This window comes from Xyrauchen texanus, chromosome 16 (genome assembly GCF_025860055.1).
Source record: "Xyrauchen texanus isolate HMW12.3.18 chromosome 16, RBS_HiC_50CHRs, whole genome shotgun sequence".
NCBI classification, from domain to species: Eukaryota; Metazoa; Chordata; class Actinopteri; order Cypriniformes; family Catostomidae; genus Xyrauchen; species Xyrauchen texanus.
The window spans coordinates 5,361,692-5,385,268 of NC_068291.1; the positions used below are offsets into that span (position 1 = coordinate 5,361,692).

General features: G+C 38.3%; 1 protein-coding gene across 1 annotated transcript; it reads right to left on the bottom strand.

Annotated features, from left to right (window-relative positions):
- Nucleotides 1–1,241: 1,241 nt before the first annotated feature.
- Nucleotides 1,242–22,614, bottom strand: znf292a (zinc finger protein 292a). The gene is made up of 8 exons (XM_052144900.1): nucleotides 22,480–22,614; nucleotides 21,415–21,569; nucleotides 13,744–13,822; nucleotides 12,755–12,887; nucleotides 11,314–11,516; nucleotides 10,344–10,480; nucleotides 8,148–8,286; nucleotides 1,242–8,055 (listed from the first exon to the last, which is right to left on the bottom strand). Exons 1-8 carry the CDS (start codon nucleotides 22,612–22,614, stop codon nucleotides 1,939–1,941), a joined length of 7,098 nt encoding a protein of 2,365 aa, XP_052000860.1. The 3' UTR covers nucleotides 1,242–1,938.
- Between the last annotated feature and the right edge of the window lie 963 nt (nucleotides 22,615–23,577).

A 23,577-nucleotide genomic window follows, 5' to 3' on the forward strand; every position in this document is an offset into this window, starting at 1 on the left:
TTATGTCCGTACAATGCTAGTCAATGGGGTCCAAAACCTTCAAGCTCAAAAAAGGGCATAAATGCAAGTGATACGATTGATTTCGGTGAGAAATGGACCGAAATGTAACTTTATTCAATATAAATCTTGACAACAGCAGTCTCCTTGGCGCATTCACAAGAGCATCTCTATGCACGCGTCATGCAAGAGGAAGTCTAATCAAGCTTCTCTTATTAATCGTATCACTCCAGAAGACATGGATGGGGTCTTCTGCCTACATAGGCAGCTGTCTTCTATGGCAGCATACTAACTGAAATGGCCTCATAGGAGAGCGATTAGGAACACTTTAAAAGGCAGCAACTCCGTGTTCAAGTGGCGCTCTTCACACACAGCACTGGGAAACTTGCAAATTATTTCAATACAGAAGATGTGAAAGGAATTACGCTATTTAAATAAAAAAAACTATCAATACTTTTGAGTATTGAATGGATTGTACATATAATTATAATCTATTTCTCTCGTTCCGTCTGCCATCTTAGATTTTTTTCCACGAGCTCATCACAGTGGATTCTGGGATCGCTTACCCGGGAAGGAAAAATACAATGATACCTTTAGAATTTGGTGAAAACTAGATATATTAGGAGGCAGCATAATTAAGATTTTTGAAACGGCCTTCACATCAGAAGCGTATTTATGCCTTAAAATTCTGCCTCCGGAGAAAGCTCACTAGGTTTTGGAGCAGATCCATGGATTAAACAACTTGAATCATATGGATTACCTTTTAAGTTGCTTGTGTCAAATATTGACTTGGTGGCTCACGCTACAACTACATTATAGTGAATTTACTTAATGAATTTGTAAACTGAATGTTCTCAGTGTCGAAGGAAATTGAATGCACATCACACGCTGGATAGATTTACCAGTGGTAAAGACACATTCACCTGACCCACCTGATGTCCAAACCTAATTTTGTCTATTTTGCTTCCAGATTAGTTAAACTAGCTTTAGATGAAATCTGCATTGTTGCTTTCACAGTTGAAAAAATTAAAAAATTTGAATGGCAAACTAACGAGCGTTAAATGACAATAAAATACCCATGGACCATTCAGTGTGGTGGAACTTTCTATGTTGTACTTTGTTCTTCATTGATGTGCTTAATCGAATGTTAACACTTCAACATTTTGCCTCATTCTTGGTTTCTGGACAAAAGAATCTCAGAACTGAAAATACCACAATCCAACAGCAAGTAGTCATGTGGATGCTACAATTTACATGAGCATTCAGATTTATTTTAATTGAATATTAGATGGAAGACAAGTATATTAATACACTACTGTTAAGTTAAAAATAAATATTTATACAACAACAAAAAAGGATACAAATCCCACAGGGATATATCATTCATACCTTTTTATACTACATAAAATTGTACATTTTTAAAAATGATTTCATCTATTTCTTTCATCTGAGATTTTCAGAAATACAAAATGGTTTTAGACACAACCTTAATGGAACATCAAAATTTAAAATGTTGTACAAAAGATTTTAACCACTAATCAAATTTTAGTAACAAACAATTTGTTGAAACTACTATAAATGTGTGAAAGCAGGGGCGCATTAATGCACGGGCTTACACAGGGGCTGAATCCCAGGGGCCCACAACTCATTCACGGCATCCGTCACCCTATTCTCCCCTGTCTACGTTCGCGGGAGGAGAGTGCATGTAACCGTGTTCAGCAGGGAGATGCTGATATAAACAAGTGTCTGTGTAGCGCATGTTCACAGAATAACCGTGGAATGGTGAGCCCATGGGCCCTGAGGTACCTTAAGGCGCTCCTGTGTGAGAGTGTAACTGGATGTACTTGCCAGCAGCAAACAGTACAGTGACATACAGTATGTGGTCCTGAGTGCAAAGCCTTGTAAAATAATAATAAAAAAAATCAGTCTCTAACCTAAACATCAACTGTGCAGCCACTTCTTCAGGATGACCATTGGCTGCATGTCTTGAAGTTGTTTTAGCAGAAGATCAGAACATGTGGAAATGTTTTCATGCATAACAATTTTAACATTCTTTACAGTCTTGATCTTCAGGGGATTTCTGAAATTAACAATACATTTGACTGCACCTCTTTTTCGGATGATTGTTTGAAGTGTCCGCTGTTGCTTTGATTTCCAATGCCGTGGATTTATTTTTCGCTTGGCAGAGTTTTTGGCTGAAGAGTCTCTATTGAACTTCAGGACGGATGTCTCAAATTTTGAAGGCCTGTGAAGTTTTAGTGCAACTTCTTTCTCTACATGCTTCTCTTTATGGTAAGAAGAGGTCAATATAGATCCTGAGACTTTCAACATACATTTCCTAAGACTTAGCTTCCTCTCTAGAGAGATTTTGTTTCTACATTCCGACTTGCGTGGACGACCCCTTTTCCTTTTGACTACCGGCATGGTTGTGGCAGTGGAATTTTCATGAACTAGAACATCTGGTGCAGCCAGAACATCTGCAGGAACTTCTGGGCCTACGTCTTGAAAACTGACCTCTGAATTCTCTGTTTGGTCTTCGTGAAGGACTGTTTGCTCCATCTCAGAATCTTTCGCAGTCTGAATGTCTGGTGCAGTCTGAACTTCTGCAGGACCTTCTGGGCCTACGTCTTGAAAACTGACCTCTGAATTCTCTGTTTGATCTTTGCGAAGGACTGTTTGCTCCATCTCCGTATCTTTTGAGGTACCATCTGGCCTGGTCTCATCGCTGCTTTTCTTGCAAAATATAAACTGGCCCCTCTGATCCTCAATGAACTGTTCTGTGAGACCATGAGTTGTATAATGTTTCAATATAGTCTGCTCTGCACTCATAACTGAATCACAACTTTGAATCATGCAGGGGTACTGTAGAGGAAATGTTTTATTGCACATGGCAGATGCTTCATCAACGGATTTAAGGGCTGGCTTTACAAAGGTCATCAAATGGTTTTGTGTGTTCGATTTCCGTTTTGAATTCGTTCTCTTTACTTTAATATTGTTATTTGCAGTATTCTCTTTTCCATTAGGATCTGCACTTGTGCTTAACTTGCTTGATTGAACATCATCCTCGTTCCCATTTTTTTTCATGGTTTTAAAAGTTACATGATGTTTCTTCATAAGATGTCGTAGAAGGTTTGACTTGGTTGTATAAACCCTGTCGCAACCTTCAAATTTACACTGAAATGTGAGGTCCACGCTCTCAAAGTCCCCGTCTGCCGAAACTTTTATTGCCTTGTGATCATTTTTGATGTGATCAATGTATTTCAAATGACATGTGAAGTGAGCTGAACATTTTGACTGGTCACACTGAAATGTGCCAACCTCAACACCAGATAACAATGCACTTGCTTTTTCCAATGTGCATCTGTGAAGTAAAAGATAGTGTTTCAACAAACTGGTTACCTTCGACACAACTTTTGAGCACTTTTTGACTTGACATTTGTATTCCTGCACTCGGAGAGTCCTTTCAGCTTCTTTAGAACTGGCGGTTTTTTCATCTGACTGATGCATAACCCTGTAATGGAGGATAAGATTTTGTTCGATTGAAAAGGCAGCCATACATCCTTCAATCACACATCGGTATGGCCTGTACAAACCCAGTGTACCACTTGAATCACCAGAATCAATGTTGCCCATCACCACATTTGAATTTGTCTCAGTTTGTCCATTCAACTGTGTAGTTGCACCTTCGGTACCATTGTCTGGAGCATTCCTTGTGCCAAAGGCATAGGGACTTCCACCACTCAGCTCTTGCATTGCAAATATACCTGGCTCATTTGGGTCACTAACATGATTTTCTGTGCTCACAGAAGGGATCTGCAGCGGTTTTACAAAAGTATCTGAAAGCACACCAAGATATACTGAATTTATCTGTGATCCTTCCAAAGTCCTGCAGGTCTCAGGGCTGAAAACTTTGAGGGAGTCTTGAGTAGGGCTCTCATTTCTCCTTGCTGCATTGGCAGCTTCTCCTTGCACATCTTCAGATAAATGTAAAGATGTGTTGGTTAATTTTGGATTGATTTGGGAATGAAACTGCACATGTAAAGAGTCAGTTCCCTGTTTAATGATGGGACTGGTTTTCACGCCTTCTGAATCTGCTGTAGATTTTCTGATTTTTTTTCCGCCTAGACCAATTTTCAGGCAAGACAATTCTTCTTTTGAAAAACGATGGACATTTCTGTAGTGGATTTTAAGGCCTGTGGTTCTGGTAAATGACTTTGAACATAAATGACAGCTGTAGGGTGCTAATTTGTCAGGGTTTTTCTTCATTTCGTTTATCCTGTCCTCACTGTAATCATGTACCCGGGAAAGGTGTTTAAAGAGGGCTTCTTTTGTCATTGCCCCATAAACACAGCCTTCCTTACATCTGAAAGGCTTTAAATTTACTTTCTGCTCATTTTCTTCGTCATCTTTAATTGTGTGACAATTATCATTTCTGGTTTCAGTTTTAGAACTTAAACTCAGAAGGTCACTGCTCTCAGATACAAATGTGTCCTGATTGAGTATATCGACCAAATCAAGACGTTCCAATGCCATTTCAATTTCTACAATTTTGCCATCTTCACCTGTATTTGTAGGCGTGATTTCAACTTCATGTTTGATTTCTATATCTTTCTCTGGTACAGATGGGTGGAAGAAAGTGGAATTTTGAATAATTTCATATGGGTCTTGAGTAGACATATTAGTGTTCTGAATGCTGCAATTTGTGCCAAGCATGTTTGTTGTGCTTGTTATAGTGCTAGCATTAAAGATATTTGATTCTAATGGTGGACCGATGAAGGATTCATGATTTTGGTCATGCATGTTACTTGTAGGCAAAGGCATTTGTACTGTTGAAATATCAGGATCATTCAGAAAATCAAGAAATGATGTCGGTAAATCAGCAGTAAGATCAATTTCATCAACAGGTTTGCACTGGGAACGTTTTGATAAATGTCCTCCAAGTGACTTTGTACTTGAGAACTCTCTGTAGCACCTGCAGCAAATTACTTTCCCATCCTGTATTATGGCAGGCCATTTTGTTCTCTTAGATGATTTGATTTTCTTGGTTTTTGTAGTTTCCAAAGAACTTGAAATGATCTGATCATCTAAATGGAGTCCTTCTTTTCCATTGAGTGACAATTCGGGATTACAAAAATCTCTTGGATTTGTCTCATCAATCAGGGGGACGTCATTAAAAGCTGATATGGCGAAATCTTCTGATTGTTCCTTAAAATAAGGGGTTGCAAGATTTGACATACATTTGATTTCTGATGAGAATAATGCATCAGTGCCCATTTCTTTGTTTGAATTTCCCAGCGACTGCACTGAAATGGGACTTGGCTCTGATGGGAAAGTTGAAAAATATGGACTGAAATTCTGCCCCGGCAAAGGTCCAGTATGCAACAAATTCGTGCTGAGAGAAATCTCATTGGAATGTTTGTGTCCAATCTGATTGTATCCGAGATCAACACCTGATTCAGCCTGTGACAAGTCACAAGTCTGATCACAATTAAGGGCATGAAGTACCCTAAGAGAGCTTGACACATATTTTGAGGCTTCGTTCATCACACTTGATGGTGTGTGGGCATCCACATGTGCGATGCCTTCATAAGATGAGGCAGAAGCGTAATCTAAGACTGCACCAGAATGGTATGATGGGCTGGCGTGGTTCTCGGACAAAATCATAGGAGGGTAATGATTCTGTACTGAAAAACCTGCATCCATGTTATCCGTTGAAGGTGTTGCCCATGTCTGAGATATCGGTAATTGCATCAGTCCTGTCTGATTTGGTATTGCAGTGTCACTTTGAGTGCTTTCCAGCTGAGAGCAAAACTTGGCACTTAAGGGCTGCATACTGTTATGCCCAGAGAGAATGGAGGCAGGACTTTGAATCAGTGAGTCAGGAAATTTAGTCTGTTCAATTCCCTCATCATGCTGACAGGCTTGTTTGGAATGGCATTTCTTCGTTTTCCGGGAACTAGTATTTGTGTCCTCAGATGAGGCCTTTCTTGCAGCAATTTTTGAAATCCTCTTGTATTTCTTTGACAGCTTCCACTCTTCAAAGGCCTCTGCGTGAACATTTTTAACATGTCTTGATAAACTTTTTGAGGTGCTGTATTTTCGTGTGCAGGTTTCGAATGGACATATATGAGTCAGACTTTCCTCATTGTTGACCTCTGTTATAGAGGGAGAAGATTTCAATGTGGAAATTTTGGGCTTACTACTTGGGAAAGAAAACAGCTTCTCATCTTTCAAAAGCGATTGAGTAAAACTGTCAGCATTCCTTAGCGCATTTAAAATTGTAGGATCTTCCCTCTTGATTGGAATAGGCTCCAGTTTTACATAGCAAGGTTTAAGATGCAATTGCTTTATGGGTACATCAGGCTCAATGGCAGATTTTTGGAAATCATTTTTGCTTGCTGTCAACGGAGCTGTGCATTCTGCTGAACCTTTAACAGTATCTAACATGCTCTTAACTGAGCATTTCATTTTCACTAGACAAGGCTCTTGTGAAACTTTATTTATTTGGCTATTTGGAGACAGTGCTAAGGCAAGACAAGTCTTAGCTGGTGATGGCAGTTGAGAATGTGAGCCCTCCTCAATCGCAGGGTGGTCCTGCTTTGCGTGATCTTTCTGATGCAGATCTAGCTCAGAAAGAGTGCGGAATGCCTTGCCACAGTTTTGACGTTTGCAGGAGAAGACCATGTAGTGCTGTGCTTCATGATCATAAAGTAAGTACCTCTCGCTGAATACTTTCTCACAGTTTGGATACGTACACTGTGCCTGAAATTCAGCATGCTCTTTTCTGTGCACAAGAAGTTCAGTATGAGAGGAAAAGCTGCAATTACATCCCAACTGAAAGCAAAAATATGGCTTCTCGCCACGATGTAATTGCAAGTGATCATTAAGATGAGTCACATTTACAAACTGACGGTGACAATACTGGCAGGTAGCCTTCTTGCTCTGTTTCTCTAGGAAATGTGTTGCTTCCTGTTCATTTTTGTGGGCCCTAACATGTGCAACCAAGTTCCTGAAGTACTTAAAAACTTTTTGACAGCTTGAAACGGGGCATGAACAGTCTTTAGTGTTGTTAACATCACGAACAGGTTCACCTTGTCTTGGAGATGATGCCCTAATTTTACCTTTTTTATTTTTGCTGGGAGTGCTGTTTAAAGTATAAAAATTGTTACTGCTAAATGTTATCCCTTGTTTGACTTGCACAGCAGTATTAATGTAACGGTCTTGTATTAAGGTACTGCTAGCTGATGTCAACTTGGTATCAAGACTGGGACCTTTCTTGGTTGCATTCATAGCAGCAAGACGTTCCTTACATGACTGTTTCACATGTGATGCTACATGAGGCTCTAGAATTGCCCTAGTTTCAAATGTTTTGGTACATATTGGGCAATGGAAAATCCCATCTTGGACATGCTTTAATGCATGCTTCACAATCCTGTGTCCTAGGAATTCTTTATCACACAACACACAATACTGCATATAAGCTTGCCAGTTACGGAATCGAGCAGACACAAATCCCCTCTCTCTCATCTTCTTCATTTCTCTTTTCTTCTTTCGTTCTGCTTCAACTTCACTGAGCTCATAAGTCGGACTATGGGTTAAATGTAGATTGCTAAAATCATTCTCATCAGGATCCTGGCCTTCATTGTCTTCACTGTCACTAAGTTTGTCAGCAGACAATATTGCCGTTGCCTCCTGACTCATCAAAGCAATGCAATGACGCTTTAGAGTTTTCCAGTCCCAGAACTCCGGATCAAAAGGCCACTTTGTCTTTAAGGCCAACAACAGGTCACAGCGTAGTGAGTTCACAATTGGTGGATCCTCCTCCTCGATCTTTTGGTCAGGTTCATTAAAAAGTGTCTCAACAGCATAAAAAGAGTCCAATGATGGATTTACCAGGAATTCAGTGAGTTGACAAGCCCGTTTCACTTCTAAGTCTAAAGGCAGCAAACAAGAGATTGTTTTGCAGATAGTGATATTGCAGTCCTCTTTGTCATGAACACCAATTTTTAGTGCTTGAATGCACATTTCGATGCACACTGAAAGTCCATCTTTTCCAACCTGAAGAATAAAAAATGTCATTGTCACCTAAGTGCCATTGCCTTATTTATCCATTAAAAATATTAACACATAAAAACTAAAACTTTGCTAACCTCAGCCTGAATAACTTTGATGAGAAGCAGAATATGGTACACACTCCCAGAGAGGCGTGATAACAGTCTGCACTGCTCCAAGAAGACCGGTTTTGATTCTAGCCGAATTAGAAGCTTACTCCAAAACAGTGTCAGCTCCCTGTAAGATACACATAAAACTTGTGCATTCACTGGTTTTTAAATGACTGTAGTCAAATAGAAGTATTATACATTTTCAAATGAAAAATTTCTTTTATTTTCAAGAGATTAAACTACTTTTACTACTGCGCGTACTTTTTAAACAGTGATGACAGTTACAACAGGCAAGACTTGCAGGAAAATTCAGGGTGGAAAAAAGTATAGTTCGGGTTTGAAGTGAACATTTAACATCTGCGTACAGTGGAATGCTCACCTTTCAAAGTATACTTCATTTGATTGTTTGCACATACACAGGCAGATGGCACATGCACACCACGACTGCTATGAGATACTGAACTATTTCTCATCAGGAAGTTAGACCCATAAAGATGTCTTTAACTTGAGTCTGCATGAATACAGGTGCTGGTCATATAATTAGAATATCATCAAAAAGTTCATTTATTTCAGTAATTCCCAAAAAGTGAAACTTGGAAAATGTATATATTCATTCCACACAGACTGATATATTTCAAGTGTTCATTCCTTTTAATTTTGATGATTATAACTGACAACTAATGAAAAACCCCAAAATTAGTATCTCAGAAAATTAGAATATTGTGAAAAGGTTCAATATTGAAGACACCGGGTGCCACACTCTAATCAGCTAGTTAACTCAAAACACATGCAAAGGCCTTTAAATGGTCTCTCAGTCTAGTTCTGTAGGATACACAATCATGGGGAAGACTGCTGACTTGACAGCTGTCCAAAAGACGACCACTGACACCTTGCACAAGGAGGGCAAGACACAAAAGGTCATTGCTAAAGAGGTTGGCTGTTCACAGAGCTCTGTGTCCAAGCACATTAATAGAGAGGCGAAGGGAAGGAAAAGATGTGGTAGAAAAAAAGTGTACAAGCAATAGGGATAACTGCACCCTGGAGAGGATTGTGAAACAAAACCCATTCAAAAATGTGGGGGAGATTCACAAAGAGTGGACTGCAGCTGGAGTCCTTCAAGAACCACCACGCACAGACGTATGCGAGACATGGGTTTCAGCTGTCGCATTCCTTGTGTCAAGCCACTCTTGAACAACACACAGCGTCAGAAGCATCTCGCCTGGGCTAAAGACAAAAAGGACTAGACTGCTGCTGAGTGGTCCAAGTTATGTTCTCTGATGAAAGTAAATTCTGCATTTCCTTTGGAAATCATGGTCCCAGAGTCTGGAGGAATAGAGGAGAGGCACAGAATCCATGTTGCTTGAAGTCCAGTGTAAAGTTTCCACAGTCAGTGATGGTTTGGGGTGCCATGTCATCTGCTGGTGTTGGTCCACTGTATTTTCTGAGGTCCAAGGTCAACGCAGCCATTTACCAGGAAGTTTTAGAGCACTTCATGCTTCCTGCTGCTGACCAACTTTATGAAGATGCAGATTTCATTTTCCAACAGGACTTTGCACCTGCACACAGTGCCAAAGCAACCAGTACCTGGTTAAAGGACCATGGTATCCCTGTTCTTATTTGGCCAGCAAACTCGCCTGACCGTAACCCTATAGAAAATCTATGGGGTATTGTGAAGAGGACCCAACAATGCAGAAGAGCTGAAGGCCACTATCAGAGCAACCTGGGCTCTCATAACACCCGAGCAGTGCCACAGACTGATCGACTCCATGCCATGCCGCATTGTTTCAGTAATTCAGGCAAAAGGAGCCCCAACTAAGTATTGAGTGCTGTACATGCTCATAGTTTTCAGATACTGAATTTGGGATTTCCATTAGTTGTCAGTTTTAATCATCACAATTAAATGAAATAAACATTTTAAATATATCAGTCTGTGTGAAATGAATGAATATAATATCCAAGTTTCACTTTATGAATGGAATTACTGAAATAAATCAACTTTTTGATGATATTCTAATTATATGTCCAGCACCTGTATATACAAATTTCCACCTTCGTCTCCTGTTGTTTAGAGGCAATTACATCTTCTAGCACTTCTTCGTGACAGCAAAGGCTCTATGATGAGTGTTTTAACTTATTAGTGCAAATACTTCCAAGCAAAGTATACTTGGGGCTTAAGGGTCTTACCAGGCACAGTAAACATCCCCACTGAGAAGCTGGCGCTTAAAGAATGCTGTACAAAGACTGAGAGCTCCTTTCTCGTCTTCCTCTGACTCCAAATTACAAATCATGTCCAGAGCATCTTTGCAGTCTATCTCCTTTATCTGCCCAAAATAACAGCGAATTTTAGAATACACTTAAACATGAAAGGTAACTGACTAGATAATGCAAATGACAAAAGGCTCATACATACAGAAAGCTGTAAACCTGACATGTTGCTAACAGTCTTTTCATTGATCATATTTCTGTAAACATTACTATTTTACAAGTTACTTTTTATTAACCATATTGAAAATAAAACGGCATATGTGGCATGTGTAATAATCCTTTTATACTTCCAGATTATCCACTAGTGATCTTTTTAAGGACTTCATTGATTTGATGAGTCAGGTAATGATGATTCTTAATCTTAAGATCTATTCAAATTTTTCTGGGTGTTTTACTTGTCTAAACAAGAGCTGCTCTTAGTAGCTGACTGATAATCACAAAATAAAGACAAGCAGAAGAAAGCTATACAAAACATTATGTAAATATCTTAATATTTACAATAGACAATCAATACAGTTACCAAAGTTATATGGCAACCAGTGGCACAGAAAATATTGTGCAGGCAGAAGGAATAATGGATGGATATCAAGGTTATGTCCCAGAGGTCACTGGAGAAGCTAAAAAGAGTCTTTTTATTACTAAAAACACACTCCAAAATAAACCATGAGCTGCTTCAATAAAACACAGTTCTAAATGCTGCACAAACATGCAGGGCATGCAACCTCAAAAATAGGAAGTCTGTTAGCTGGACACAAGATATCTTTTCTGCCAAGAAAAGGAAGTGACCATTTATGGTGGATGACATTCCTAGAAAAATTGGATTCTAAATAAGCATACACTTCAGCATTAATGCAATTTAATTTGGCTGATTCTTTAAAAAGATCCTCACCTCTTGCATGAGTTCTTGTTGTGATTTAATTTCACACAAACATACAAGGTACATTTGTTTGAAATTTTTCTTTCCTCCAAATTCAGGAAACTTTGTGCAGGTCCTTGCAAGCCTCGCAGCTTTTTCCACAAGTTTCTGTTTGATTAGGTGCTTTACACGCATATGAAGCAGTTCAGGGCCTTCTCGAACTAAAAACTCTTGAACTATAGAAAAAAACACATCAATTGAAGCTAACAATAGTAGCATTACAATTATAGATTAAAGCTAATGTGTGTCATTTTTTCTGTTAAAATGCTTCTATCCAATCTTTCAATGTAGCGACATCAATTCGTATGCCAGATGTATGTTAATTTTCCTGAAAGGTGTTTGAACATTGAGATTTCCTGTTTGTTTGAGCATCCCGACCAGACAGACACCGCAACATTTGGCACTTTTCCACTGCACGTTACGGTTTGACTCGACCCTACTCGCTTTACTTTTCTGAGCTTCCTTTTCCACTGCTGTTTAGTGCCGCCTCAACGTGGGTGGGATTATAGGCTGATCGTCATAGTTGCTCCGCCTCTACTGCTTTGACATCATCTTAAACGTGACTCAAAACAATAAACAATAACACGACCGCTAGCTGTTAGCTACAAGCTCATTGTGCTGCATAAAGCAGTTGTTGCATTGTGATTTTACACAAGTGTAACAGTTAAATTGGCCTGGTTGTTTTAGAAGCAAGCTTTCTATTAGCTGGTCAACTAAATAAAGTCCAGGGCACTCTGCCTCCCATTGCTCGCTGGTCTAGATAGCGTCCATTTGGTTGAACTAATTTCACTTTTCCTTGATGGTTCTGTTAATTACTTTTTTTTTTACTTTTCCCTACACTGTTGGTAGGTCCGGTGGTAGCCGTGTGCGGCCAACAGTTGAGACACTTCCTGAAAGGCATTTTCATTTTGTTCATCACTAACGAGAGGAACGTCTGCACCTTGTTTATTGCCCATGGCGTGGTTTTGCGCACAGCCATTTCTTTTTACAATTTGAAAGTCAAGTTGAACAAGTGTCGAAAATCCAGTGACGCTGATAGTGACTTCTCTCTGACCAATCAGTGATCTGCAGGGTTTTGACGTCACATTTAGTATCGGCTCGGCTCACTTGGAACCTCAACTGAGGTGGTACTAAAAAAAGTACCAGGTACTACCCACAGTGGAAAACCCCCAAAAAGCAAGCAGAGTCGAGTTGTACCGTGCAGTGGAAAAGCTCCAATTGACTCAACCAGTGATGCAAGTTTGGGGCAGGACTTTTGTTTGTTTGCCTAATGGCAGACAGATATTACACACTTCAGCTTTAATGTCATTATTATCAATGAAAACGGAACAAATAATCATGATCAAAAACAAACACTAATAATATTCAAAACAGAAAATTATACAGTAGACGGTGGATTAAGTGGCTATTTGACCTTTCTCTACATCAGGCATGTTGTTTGAGAGAAGGCTACACAGCGTGGTGTCAGTCCACACGCCATACTCTGCTAGACTGAACAGGGTGTGAAGCTGTGAGTTCCCATGTGCCTGAAAGATGCCATGAGCCACCTGCCACAAGAGAAATCATTAACACGTGCGCACCGAAAAATGAAACTTCTGTACCATTTACTCATTCTCCTGGCACTCCAAACATATATGACTTTTTTTTCTTCTGTGGAACGCAAAAGGAAATAATTTAGCCTAATGAATGTCCCGTCGCCAACTCAGTAGTGGCAAATGTATATCTTATGACAATTTTGAAGAACAACCATCTAGTTACACAAAGTACATTTTATTGTATTTTAATATTAGTACATAGTAAAGACACCTATTCTTAAGTGGAACCATATTTAGTTGCTAATTCAATGTGTATTGCCATTTTTGATTATCAGATTTTTGATTATTACGTTTAAGAAAACAAAATTATAAAAAAACCAAAGGAACTGAAACTGACAGCACAACTTATCAATGATACATGTATTCTGCAGAATGACTCCTGAAAAATATTCTCCACAGTATCTCACAAATAAACCTGTGAATTATGCACAATAATAGGAACATTACCCACAGTAGAATATTTGAAATCCGACAGTGAACAAGCAGCGCCTCTGTAGCAGCAGTGCAATAACAAACTAAGCGTTAAGAATTAAAGAGACAAAACTTCCTGGAGAGAAAACCTGTTTATGTGAAACTTGGCACAAATATATTGTTGGATTAGCATATTAAAACGTAATTTTTAATAAAATAAAAATCAATGGGAGACAATTTTAAGCATCGTGATTGCGCAATAGAATAGAATACTTTTTTTCCCACCCATAAACACAGAGTGATAGTGTGTCAATTTATGTTTTGTATAATTCTGCATCACTATTTGATTGCCCATGTCTGCCAACCCACATTAAAACATGTAAATCTTTTCTCTGACCTTGACAGAAGATTGAAACCTTTCCCATAAGGCACCTGGGAACTGTTCAGAGAATGACAGCAGAAGATTTAGACAGCTCCTAAAAATGGAACAAGAACATCAACTGAGTAAAATCACTCACAGTCAAGCAATTCCCCAGTTTTGGCTCATATCTGACACTTTTTTTTTCCTGGGCCCACCAGGACAGTAGTTCAGATTTTCACTTGCTATGCCAACATTTCCACTGTCCCCACCACAAAAGAGGTTACATTTTATACTTATAGAAATGTTTGTATGTGTCAGAAAAAGTTTTCACAAAAACATTTCTAGGTTATTACTAATTACATTACTAATATTACAAAGCCACAATGACAACTATATTAGAGGTCTGCAACCTGACCCGGGCCCAACGGAACCCAAGAAATCATAGGGTTTTGGGTGGGTTCGGGTCAGTCTTTCAAGTAGGACTTCATGCTCGGGTTTGTAATTAATGAAAAATAAACTTGTCTCGCGCACGCACGCACTCTCACTCACAGACAGGCACGAATGGACGATTTAGGGGCCGATTACACCAAACATGTTTATGTGCGCATCTGCTCTGTTTTCCTATGTAAACACATGCTGGACAAATGTCTTTGACCGTTGCACTGCGTCTCACTTTTCATTCAGCGTCTCACGCAGGACCGGCACATTTTTAGACACCATGTCAAGTAAAAATGCATATCGAGACACCTGCGGTCTGCTTCATTCGTTGCGCTGTGTCTAGCTTGTTTTTAGCACAGCTTTCACAAAGATGCAACTTTCTGAACAAGTTCAGGCTGAATAGAGGGGACTATTACAATGTCACATGCTATTATCCAGATTGTTCTGCATCAAGCAAAGTTTCGGCCCTTGATAAAGTACTTTTTAAATGCAAAATACTCTGAATAGGCTTCTACTATTTCTATGACTGATCAGAGTTCAACACTAAGAATTTTTTCTACTAGCCTGGTTGGGCCAGTGCTTCAGATTTTCACTGGCCCTGCCAAAACGTTCACTGGCCCCAACACAAAAATAGTTGTCTTTATCGTCATGGCTTTAAAAATTATGTCCGAAAATAAATATTTTTTACATATCTTATTTTTTTAATACAATGTCCCCCGGGGGCCTGGGTAGCTTAGCGAGTAAAGACGCTGACTACCAACCCTGGAGTTGCAAATTCAAAACCAGGGCGTGCTGAGTGACTCCAGCCAGTCTCCTAAGCAACCAAATTGGCCCAGTTGCTAGGGAGGGTAGAGTCATATGGGGTAACCTCCTTGTGGTCGCTATAATGTATGGTTCTCGTTCTCGGTGGGGTGTGTGGTGAGTTGTGTGTGGATGCTGTGGAGAATAGCGTGGGCCTTCACACACGCTACGTCTCCGAAGTAACGCTCTCAACAAGCCACGTCAAATTCGTCCTCCACCACCCAGATTGAGGCAAGTCACTATGCCACCACGAGGACTAGGGAGCATATTGGGAATTACAAATTGGGGAGAAAAAGGGGAAAATACTAATTAGTTCGCTCTGTGTAATATTTGTGCTTTCTCGCTTGTTGTTTGCTTGCACTAATGTTATAAATGCAGCACTGCCCCGATCAAGCAAGTGACAGTTCTAGCAACTGGCACAAATCTTTCTCATCAGCAGTTCTTAGTGTTGAGCCCTGCTGATGTTTTCATCTGTTTGTGTGTAAGCATTTGTGTTTTGGTGTGCAGCTTGTTTGACCAGCCGACATCAATCATGTATAAATAATGATCGCTTCTGACTATAAAGTGCACTAAGTAATTTTGTGTCATCTTGGCCACTGACACCATTTAAAATCAGGTTTTCAGTTTAAAATGCCATTGTAAAAATGTTGTATTCACAGTCAGCCATGATTAATCACTGAGTGAATCTTATTTTCTAAAGGATTTTTATCTTATTATTTTAACAAAGTTAAAGTTTTGTGTGATAATTTTCTTTAGCAGTTTTAAGTACAGAAGTATGACATTTTTTGTGATATATTGGCATTACATCGGCCACCTTGCTCTCTGAATATCGTCATCGACATAAATTAAAAATGACAATTTCTTATTGGATGTTGCTGTCTTTATTATACACTATTTATTTGTGCATGTAATTAAAAGAAAAAAAGTTTACCTTCTTAATCTTTAATCAAAAAGAATATTTTACCACCCCCATTCGCAACAAAATCTATTTTTTTTTTTACTTGCTTGTTTTTCATACATTTGTATTGGCACAACGGCTCCCGCTTAATTGTAATCAAAGGCGATGTGCTGTGTGCGTTTGAGGGCTGGTTATGTAGTAAAGATGACAGTTTGAACATTCGCTTCTCAAAACATTAGAAAAGCTGGCTGGCTTTATAGTTCTACATCTTCAACTACTGAAGAGGATATTAAAAACATTGTGGAACCATTAAAACTTCCTAAACTGTTGGCCGAGCAAATGGTTTTCTTGATTCTGAGATAACCTTGGAAGAACTTGGCGAGGTAATTAAGGCCTACGGCTTTGACACCTCTTATCAGGTGTGGTTTATTCGGGGCCGTAATTCTTCTGATAACATTAGGCTTTCATCAATAAAATGTGGGAAGTGACGAACGATCAGACTTCGGTTGCTGCCATCTCGCTTGATGCCGAAAAAGCATTTGTTATGGTAGAATGGGATTATCTTTTTAAGATTTTGGAAATGTACGGATTCGGGAATACTTTTATTGGGAGGATTAAATTACTTTATAGACACCTGATAGGGGCAATTCAAACTAATGGATTAATTTCAGATTATTTTACTCTGGATAGGGGCACCCGGCAGGGTTGCCCTCTCTCCCCATTGTTCTGTCTTGCCCTGGAACCATTAGCAGCTGCGATAAGAAAGGAGGATGATTTTCCATGGGTGGTGGCAGGAGGTGTGGTGCATAAACTTTTGCTTTACACAGATTACATTACTGTATATTATTCGTCTCTGACTCTACTAGATCTATGTCTTGCCTCCACAGAATTATTCATTCATTTTCTAAGTTCTCGGGAGTTAATTCTAAATCCAAAGCTTTGGCTCTGACAGCGTAATTTTCAGCCGGGCGCCTTCCAGTGGCGCAAACAGGGATTGTATTTGGGTATTTTATTCCCAGCAAATTTGTGTGATTTAATTAAGAGTACATTTTTACCCTTTAATAAAAAGGTTTTTGAGAGATGTGGGCAGGTGGGCTTCATTACATTTATCTATGACTGGGAAGGTTAATGTAAATTAATTGTATTACAAAATTCAACTACCTGCTACAATCTCTCCCTATAGTTGTCACACTCTCTTATTTCAAGATTTGATAGCATAGGGAATTTGATAGCATAGGGAAGTCCTTCATTACACTTCAGTAAGTTACATAGGCCGATTGACAAAGGTGGGCTAAGCCTACCCAAAGTTTTGTTTTATCATTATGCATTCGTACTCAGATATTTGGCTCATTGGTCGCTTCCTCTTGAGAGAGCCTCTCCCTGGTATTGTATTGAACAGGAAGTTCTTACCCCTGTCTCCTTCATTGCAAAGCTTTTCAATCAAACTAACCGGAGAAGTTAAGTTACACCTTGTTATCTTGCATTTGCATGCGGTATGGACAAAAGTGTCTAGAATGTTTAATTCTGACATTTATTGAAATGAGCATATGGCTGAACACAAAATTATGTATTAATAAGTCACCTTTCTGCTGGATAGAGTGGATTGTGAGGGAGATCAATACGCTCAGTGACCTATATGAGAGTGGAATGTAGAGATCCTTTGAAAATATGGTTGAACATTTTGGGATTCTCAGGTCTCAATTTTTTAGATATTTATAACTGTGCCACCTGCTCTGTACTATTTCTGGGAGAAGCATACACCCCTCTAAAGCAGCAGACACTCTGGGAGTGGTGAGGCATCAGTGTATTACTCCCTGCTCAATCAGTCTTTGGGACGGAGCTTCAATTTCTCAAGTGATTATGGGAGAAAGATTTAAACTTGGTATTGGAGGAGGTAGTGTAGGCTAGGATTAGGGTTGCAACGGTATGAGATTTTCACAGTACGATAACCGTCTCAGAAAATATCACAGTATCACGGTATTACACAATTATGATTATCAGTTACAATGACCTTTGAAGGAGTGAAAACAGAAGTTTTTTTTTTTTTTTAAACGCTTTATTATAATTGAAACTTGAAACCATTTTGTTTAATTGAAGTATGTGTAAAAAAAAGTCTTCATTTTGAAAATAAATAGAATAAATAAGAAAGCTAACAGAATTATAATAATAAACGGAATTATAAGCATGATAAAAAAATAGGATGTAACTATAACATGTTATATAACTAAAGCATGTTAGTTTACATGTTAGCATTGCATGTTAAATTAACTACTAAATGACAAATAACATCAGCTGTATGAGCTTTTAAAGTAATGTCCTAAGATTATTAACAATGAACATATACTGCAGCCAGACTGCTCCTGTTTGTACCTTTAACTCAGTGGTTCTCAACCGGTTTTGCTTTCAGGACCCAGATTTTACAATGGAAATCAAGTGACGACGCACCATAGTAAAACCATAACCTGTATTTAATGTATCCTGGGTCGCATTTCCTTTTATGTTTGATAGTTTTGTTCATGGTTTTCAAGTACAAGGACATGCATCAAGTGACATTATTTTTGTTGTTGAGGTCAACAACAAAAGCAACATGACTCCCCCCAACCCCTTTTTTAAAAACTGAAGAGCATATTTACTTATATGAGCCCATTATTATCCCTTTGTTTCCTAATTTCAAACATAATTCAGACAGAACATACATATTACACAGGAGGAAAGGCACCTCACTACCATAGTTAGTGAATGTAGCTAGTCTTAAATAATAGTAATAAAAATAACAAATTGTAATATTTATGAAAAGATAAGTACTAGCTGAAACACATCTTGAAACTTTAACTACAACTGCCACTGTTGATATAAAATGAGGTTTAATAGATTCTACCTTTAGATTATTTCATATGAAAATATAACATTTTGTCAAAATATAACGAATAATGTGCAATTATTTAATTTTTTGGCACATAGCACAGTGTTGCTCTTTCCCTCCTCAGTGCTGTTTGGAATGTCAGGTCTGCCTACTGTTTGAGCGATCCTCCGGAATGCTTTAAACTTGAAAAGTCTCACTAGAATTGAAATTTGTCATATAAGTTTTGAGGTCTGTGCGCCGCAATATCGAGGGAAGCCCGGTTGTTGCGTGCACGTGCCAGAGAGAAGAGCAAATCATGATCGCAAGCTGGTTCCGTTACACTCGTGTGAAAGTGCAGATGACAAGCCTTTAGCTGATTGCGAGATTATCATTAAATCTACCTCGGCAGTCCTAAACGCCGAGGTTGGAGCGCCCTCATTTTGGGAGTGGTGCATGGAGATGGGTAGGGTGGCATGTCAGATAGAAGGATAGGCAACCTGGGGATATTTAAGAGGAAGTGGGGCAGTTATTTGAGGGTGTCACAAAATATCGATATATCGATTACTGATCAGCATGTTATTTTATCTATATATTTTTGAGGCATTGATATATTAAAATTAGCCGACATTTAAATTAGAAGCACAAATTGCATGCTTTCCAATTAGGCCTGTAGTGATTATTAAATAACAGTCTGATCGCGGTTATTTGAGACAAATGCGATAATTGGGCATTCAAGTTCCAATCACATTTTAATGCCCAAATAAGGGGATTTTAAGCGAATATACTGGATAAATCCCACGAATGGCACATTTGTGTTTCATTCAGTTAAACTCTGAATTTAACTGAATGAAAGAGTGCGTGAAGCAGAGGCTTGCTCCAATCTCCCACGAAAATATAAACAAACAAGTATAATCTTTGGTAGTGAGCACAAAAAGCTGTGTGACACAGAGGAGGAGACGCACACTTATTTCTATTTCTGTGGCATGATAAAATGATGAAACCAAATCTCAAAGGTTTCGCTCCATGACAAATATGGGCTCTTGGGTTTTAACAGAGCATTAACATAACACGTGAAAGTGAAGAAATTAGAAAATAAATGTTTTACTATTGCATAATATCATATAAATAGAACGTATATATAATATATATATATAAATTATATATATTATATTATATATAAAAATTATAAAAAATATGAGATCAAGTGTAAATGTAAAACTGACCAAAACTAAAGTAGACCAAAAAGAGACATATTTTAAGTATTTCGAACATTTTCATGTCATTCGAAAGTTTTTAAAGCCTTTATTATATTCCTATTTTATTATTTGATTTATATGTTTGAAATTAAATAAGTACAAATTACTTCTTAAGGTATATGAAGCACACATGCAGAAATAGAACATTAATAATGAAAGCCCTTAACGAGAAAATGAATTGGCACAGCCCTAAAACAGATAATTAATCGTCATAATCGCAGTTATTTGTTTGACAATTAATCGTCACCCAAATTTCATAATCATGACAGCCCTATTTCCAATTCACTCAGTTGGCCTCTATTTAACAGTCTGGCATAACAGCATTGGGAGACCACAGGAGGGCGATATACCATTTACTGATGCACACACACAGGACGAGTTGAAGCGGCACAGGAGATGGTAGTCTAATGTTACAAAATGTTTGTACTTCTTCAAGAATGAACTAAGTGATGTTGATGAGTTTGCAAGTTAGTAGAACTGTTGTAACTGCGCAAACTGAACAATTAGTAATGACGACATTTATTATGCAATTTCTCTGTATGTAGCCTTAAATAGGTATTTCATTCAAGCTTTCAAACCACAAAACAACATACCTGTAACTGAAAATACATTGTGTGTTGTCTATATGAAAGGTACATGTAAACAATATATCATCCAGTGATGGCTATAAAAAATGATCTTTGTCCATTGATAATGATTTGGGATGAATTTAATGGAAAACTATATGAGCTGCGCTCCGCGGCACTTCATAATGATGACACTGAGCGTGGACGGTGTATGCATACCTTTTGTAGGAAATAAATAATTGTTTTGAATTTTAGTATGTACCATGTCGTATGCCAGACTGTCTGGTGTGCAACCCCCTTTAATTCACCCTGCTGCTCAGTTTTTTAAAGTTGTGTTGAGAAATATGTAGGAAGAGACAAAGCCTATGGTGCAATGAGCAGCCCTATTTATATCTGAAAAAATCCTGAGATATATATATATGGATAATCATCAAGAAAATCTTTTGATTATCGATTTGAGAAAAAGGCATTGGTCCCAAGCCTACAAATGTTTATTATCTGTCTTTAATATAAATATTATATAAGCAGGGTTCTCTCTCAGAATATCCTGTTAACATTTTCAATTAATTTGATCAACATTAAACATCCATTTTTTTATGTAACTTATGAGTATTGACTCGTACTCTTAAAGTGATAGTTCACTCAAAAAAAAAAAAATATTCTGCCATCACTTACTCACCTTAGTGTTGTTGCCAAACTGTGTGTGCGGGTGTGGGTGAAATTAATTTCAGGCCCTGGACTGTAAATAATGAATTTTCTATGAACTATTTAAAAGGAAATGCAATGTGATTAACTTAACTTTTTTTTTTTTGGTCTGAGCTTTAATTACATGTGAACCCCCCTGAACCATACATGCAAACCCATAATGATCTACAAGTACAGAGAGAAAACTATATAAAAACATACCATGATAACTTGTCTAGCACTTCTGTCACGTGTTCACACTCAGGGCAGAGGAACGGTCTTGCCTCAGCATAACACACTATAGCTACTGTGTACATTGCCAAAAGAGGCACCGGATCTTCATCTGGTTTCCACTGACTTCCATGATTCATCAAAACCTGGACCAAAAAATAAAATAAAATTTAAAAAAAAATTACATAAAAAAAGAAGAAAAAAACAAGAACTGTAACTGAAGTGTCCAGTATCAGTCCAAAGGCCACACTGAAACGCCTGCCTCTATTCTCTGGGACTGTTATTGAGCATGATTATCACTGATACTCCAGTGATTGTTTTGGAATTATTGATGCTAGAGTGGATGACCTAGCAAACATTTCATCCAGCCCTATGCCAATAGTATTTAACGGATGTTATAATAGTGGTAATAACAACGGAATATGGGCTTCAGAGTAGGCTGAGAACATTGCAGTGATTATATGATCATATTACATTACAGATGAGGAGGCCACGTCCTACTCAGACAAATAGTGTTGAGTGTCTAGCATGACTTATTCTACTGCTCAAAGAGATATGTAACAGATGGATAAATCCTTTAAAATTAGTTACATTTCTGATTATAATGATTATTAAAAGAAACCGCTATCGGTGTACTTTTGCAGCAGTTTTCTTCAATAAAGAACACTTGAATAACAAATCATAATTTTATGTTACACCCTTTAACATTTATATATCTATATATTTACATCATAGGTATCTAAATAAATATGCATGCATCCTTATTCTGAGTAAAAATAAAGGCTGCTTCTACAATAGGCTAACGAGTTAGCCACCAGGAGCTGTGGTCATACACACAAACTGCATGGCTGCAAGATTTACAATCTTAAACTCAAAGAGTGTAAAATTGCAATCATGCCGTATTTTCCAGCATACAGCTTTGATTTAGAGTGTTGTTTATCCCTCATATTTATAATTGCATGCATTGCAATTGTTAGTTTTATCGTTTGTGCAGCGATGCCAACATGCAGCATCGTCCATGAACAAAGACATTAAAACGCATAAATAAAATCGTACTTGACAGAAATCCTGACAAAAGCTATTGGAGGCATCAAGCGGCGACTGGGAACTCGATTTTAATTCAGAGATTAGATTCTGAAATCTGTGTCTGAGGGCCACAGCCTCGGTCCTGCTGTCCTCCTCCTCCGCCATCTTCGCCGCTCTACAGCAGCCCAAATTATTCAAACTACTACGACCAAGGCTTGATAATGAATATTCATGAGCCATGCCTCCACCTTTAAAGAGTTATGGAGTAGTGTCGGTAAGGCCTAAGTAATATGCAAGAGAAAGACTTCGTGATTGGAAGATTACTGAACAACGTCGACGCAACCTGATTAATATTCATAAACGAAGCAGTCGCCATAGGAAGGTTACTATGATTCATTAATTAAATTTGATTAAAGCTAATTAACTTTCATAACGTAACCTTCGTCATAGTAGAATTTCGCGTACCGCCCCGACAATGGCGCAGGCTTTGGGGGCAGTCTGTCTTCACAGTTGACAACAAAATCATATTTTCTGTTTATTTAACTTTGCAGCTAGGCGCCATTCCACAGAAAATTCTGGGAAAACCGGGCCACCGTTTATGTCTTTATCTGTGTCTGAATAAAATTTAATCTACAAAGCAGTTTAAAAGTTGGTTTAATCTACACAAACATACTCGCATGTTCTCTGTCTTTAAAGGGTTTTTTTTCCCTTGAAGAGGTATGCAGAAAATGTTCCTTCTCCCTGAAAGATATCAGTGAAATAAGTGTCCTGAGATATCTCACCGGTCTCTGTGACAGCAGTTAAAGACTCTTTTAACAGCAAACAAAAATGTGACAGCGGGCCACTAAAATAGGCTTGCAATTCACAAAAACAATAAAAGAGGGCTTTTATTTTAAAAAGGAATGAGAAATAATAATTGAAGTCTGACAAAACATAAAGCCTTATATGATTTGGAAACAGATATGGGCTACAATAATAACTGCAACCTTTTTCTTATCATTGTGAAGAAGAATACGTTGATAAAGCATTTAGTTTGGGGAAATAGACCTAAATGCTAAATTATAGTGTAAGTTCCAATGGTTGTAGGCTTCCACTAACAATTGTGTTCTTTTCTGCTCTGTATTACTT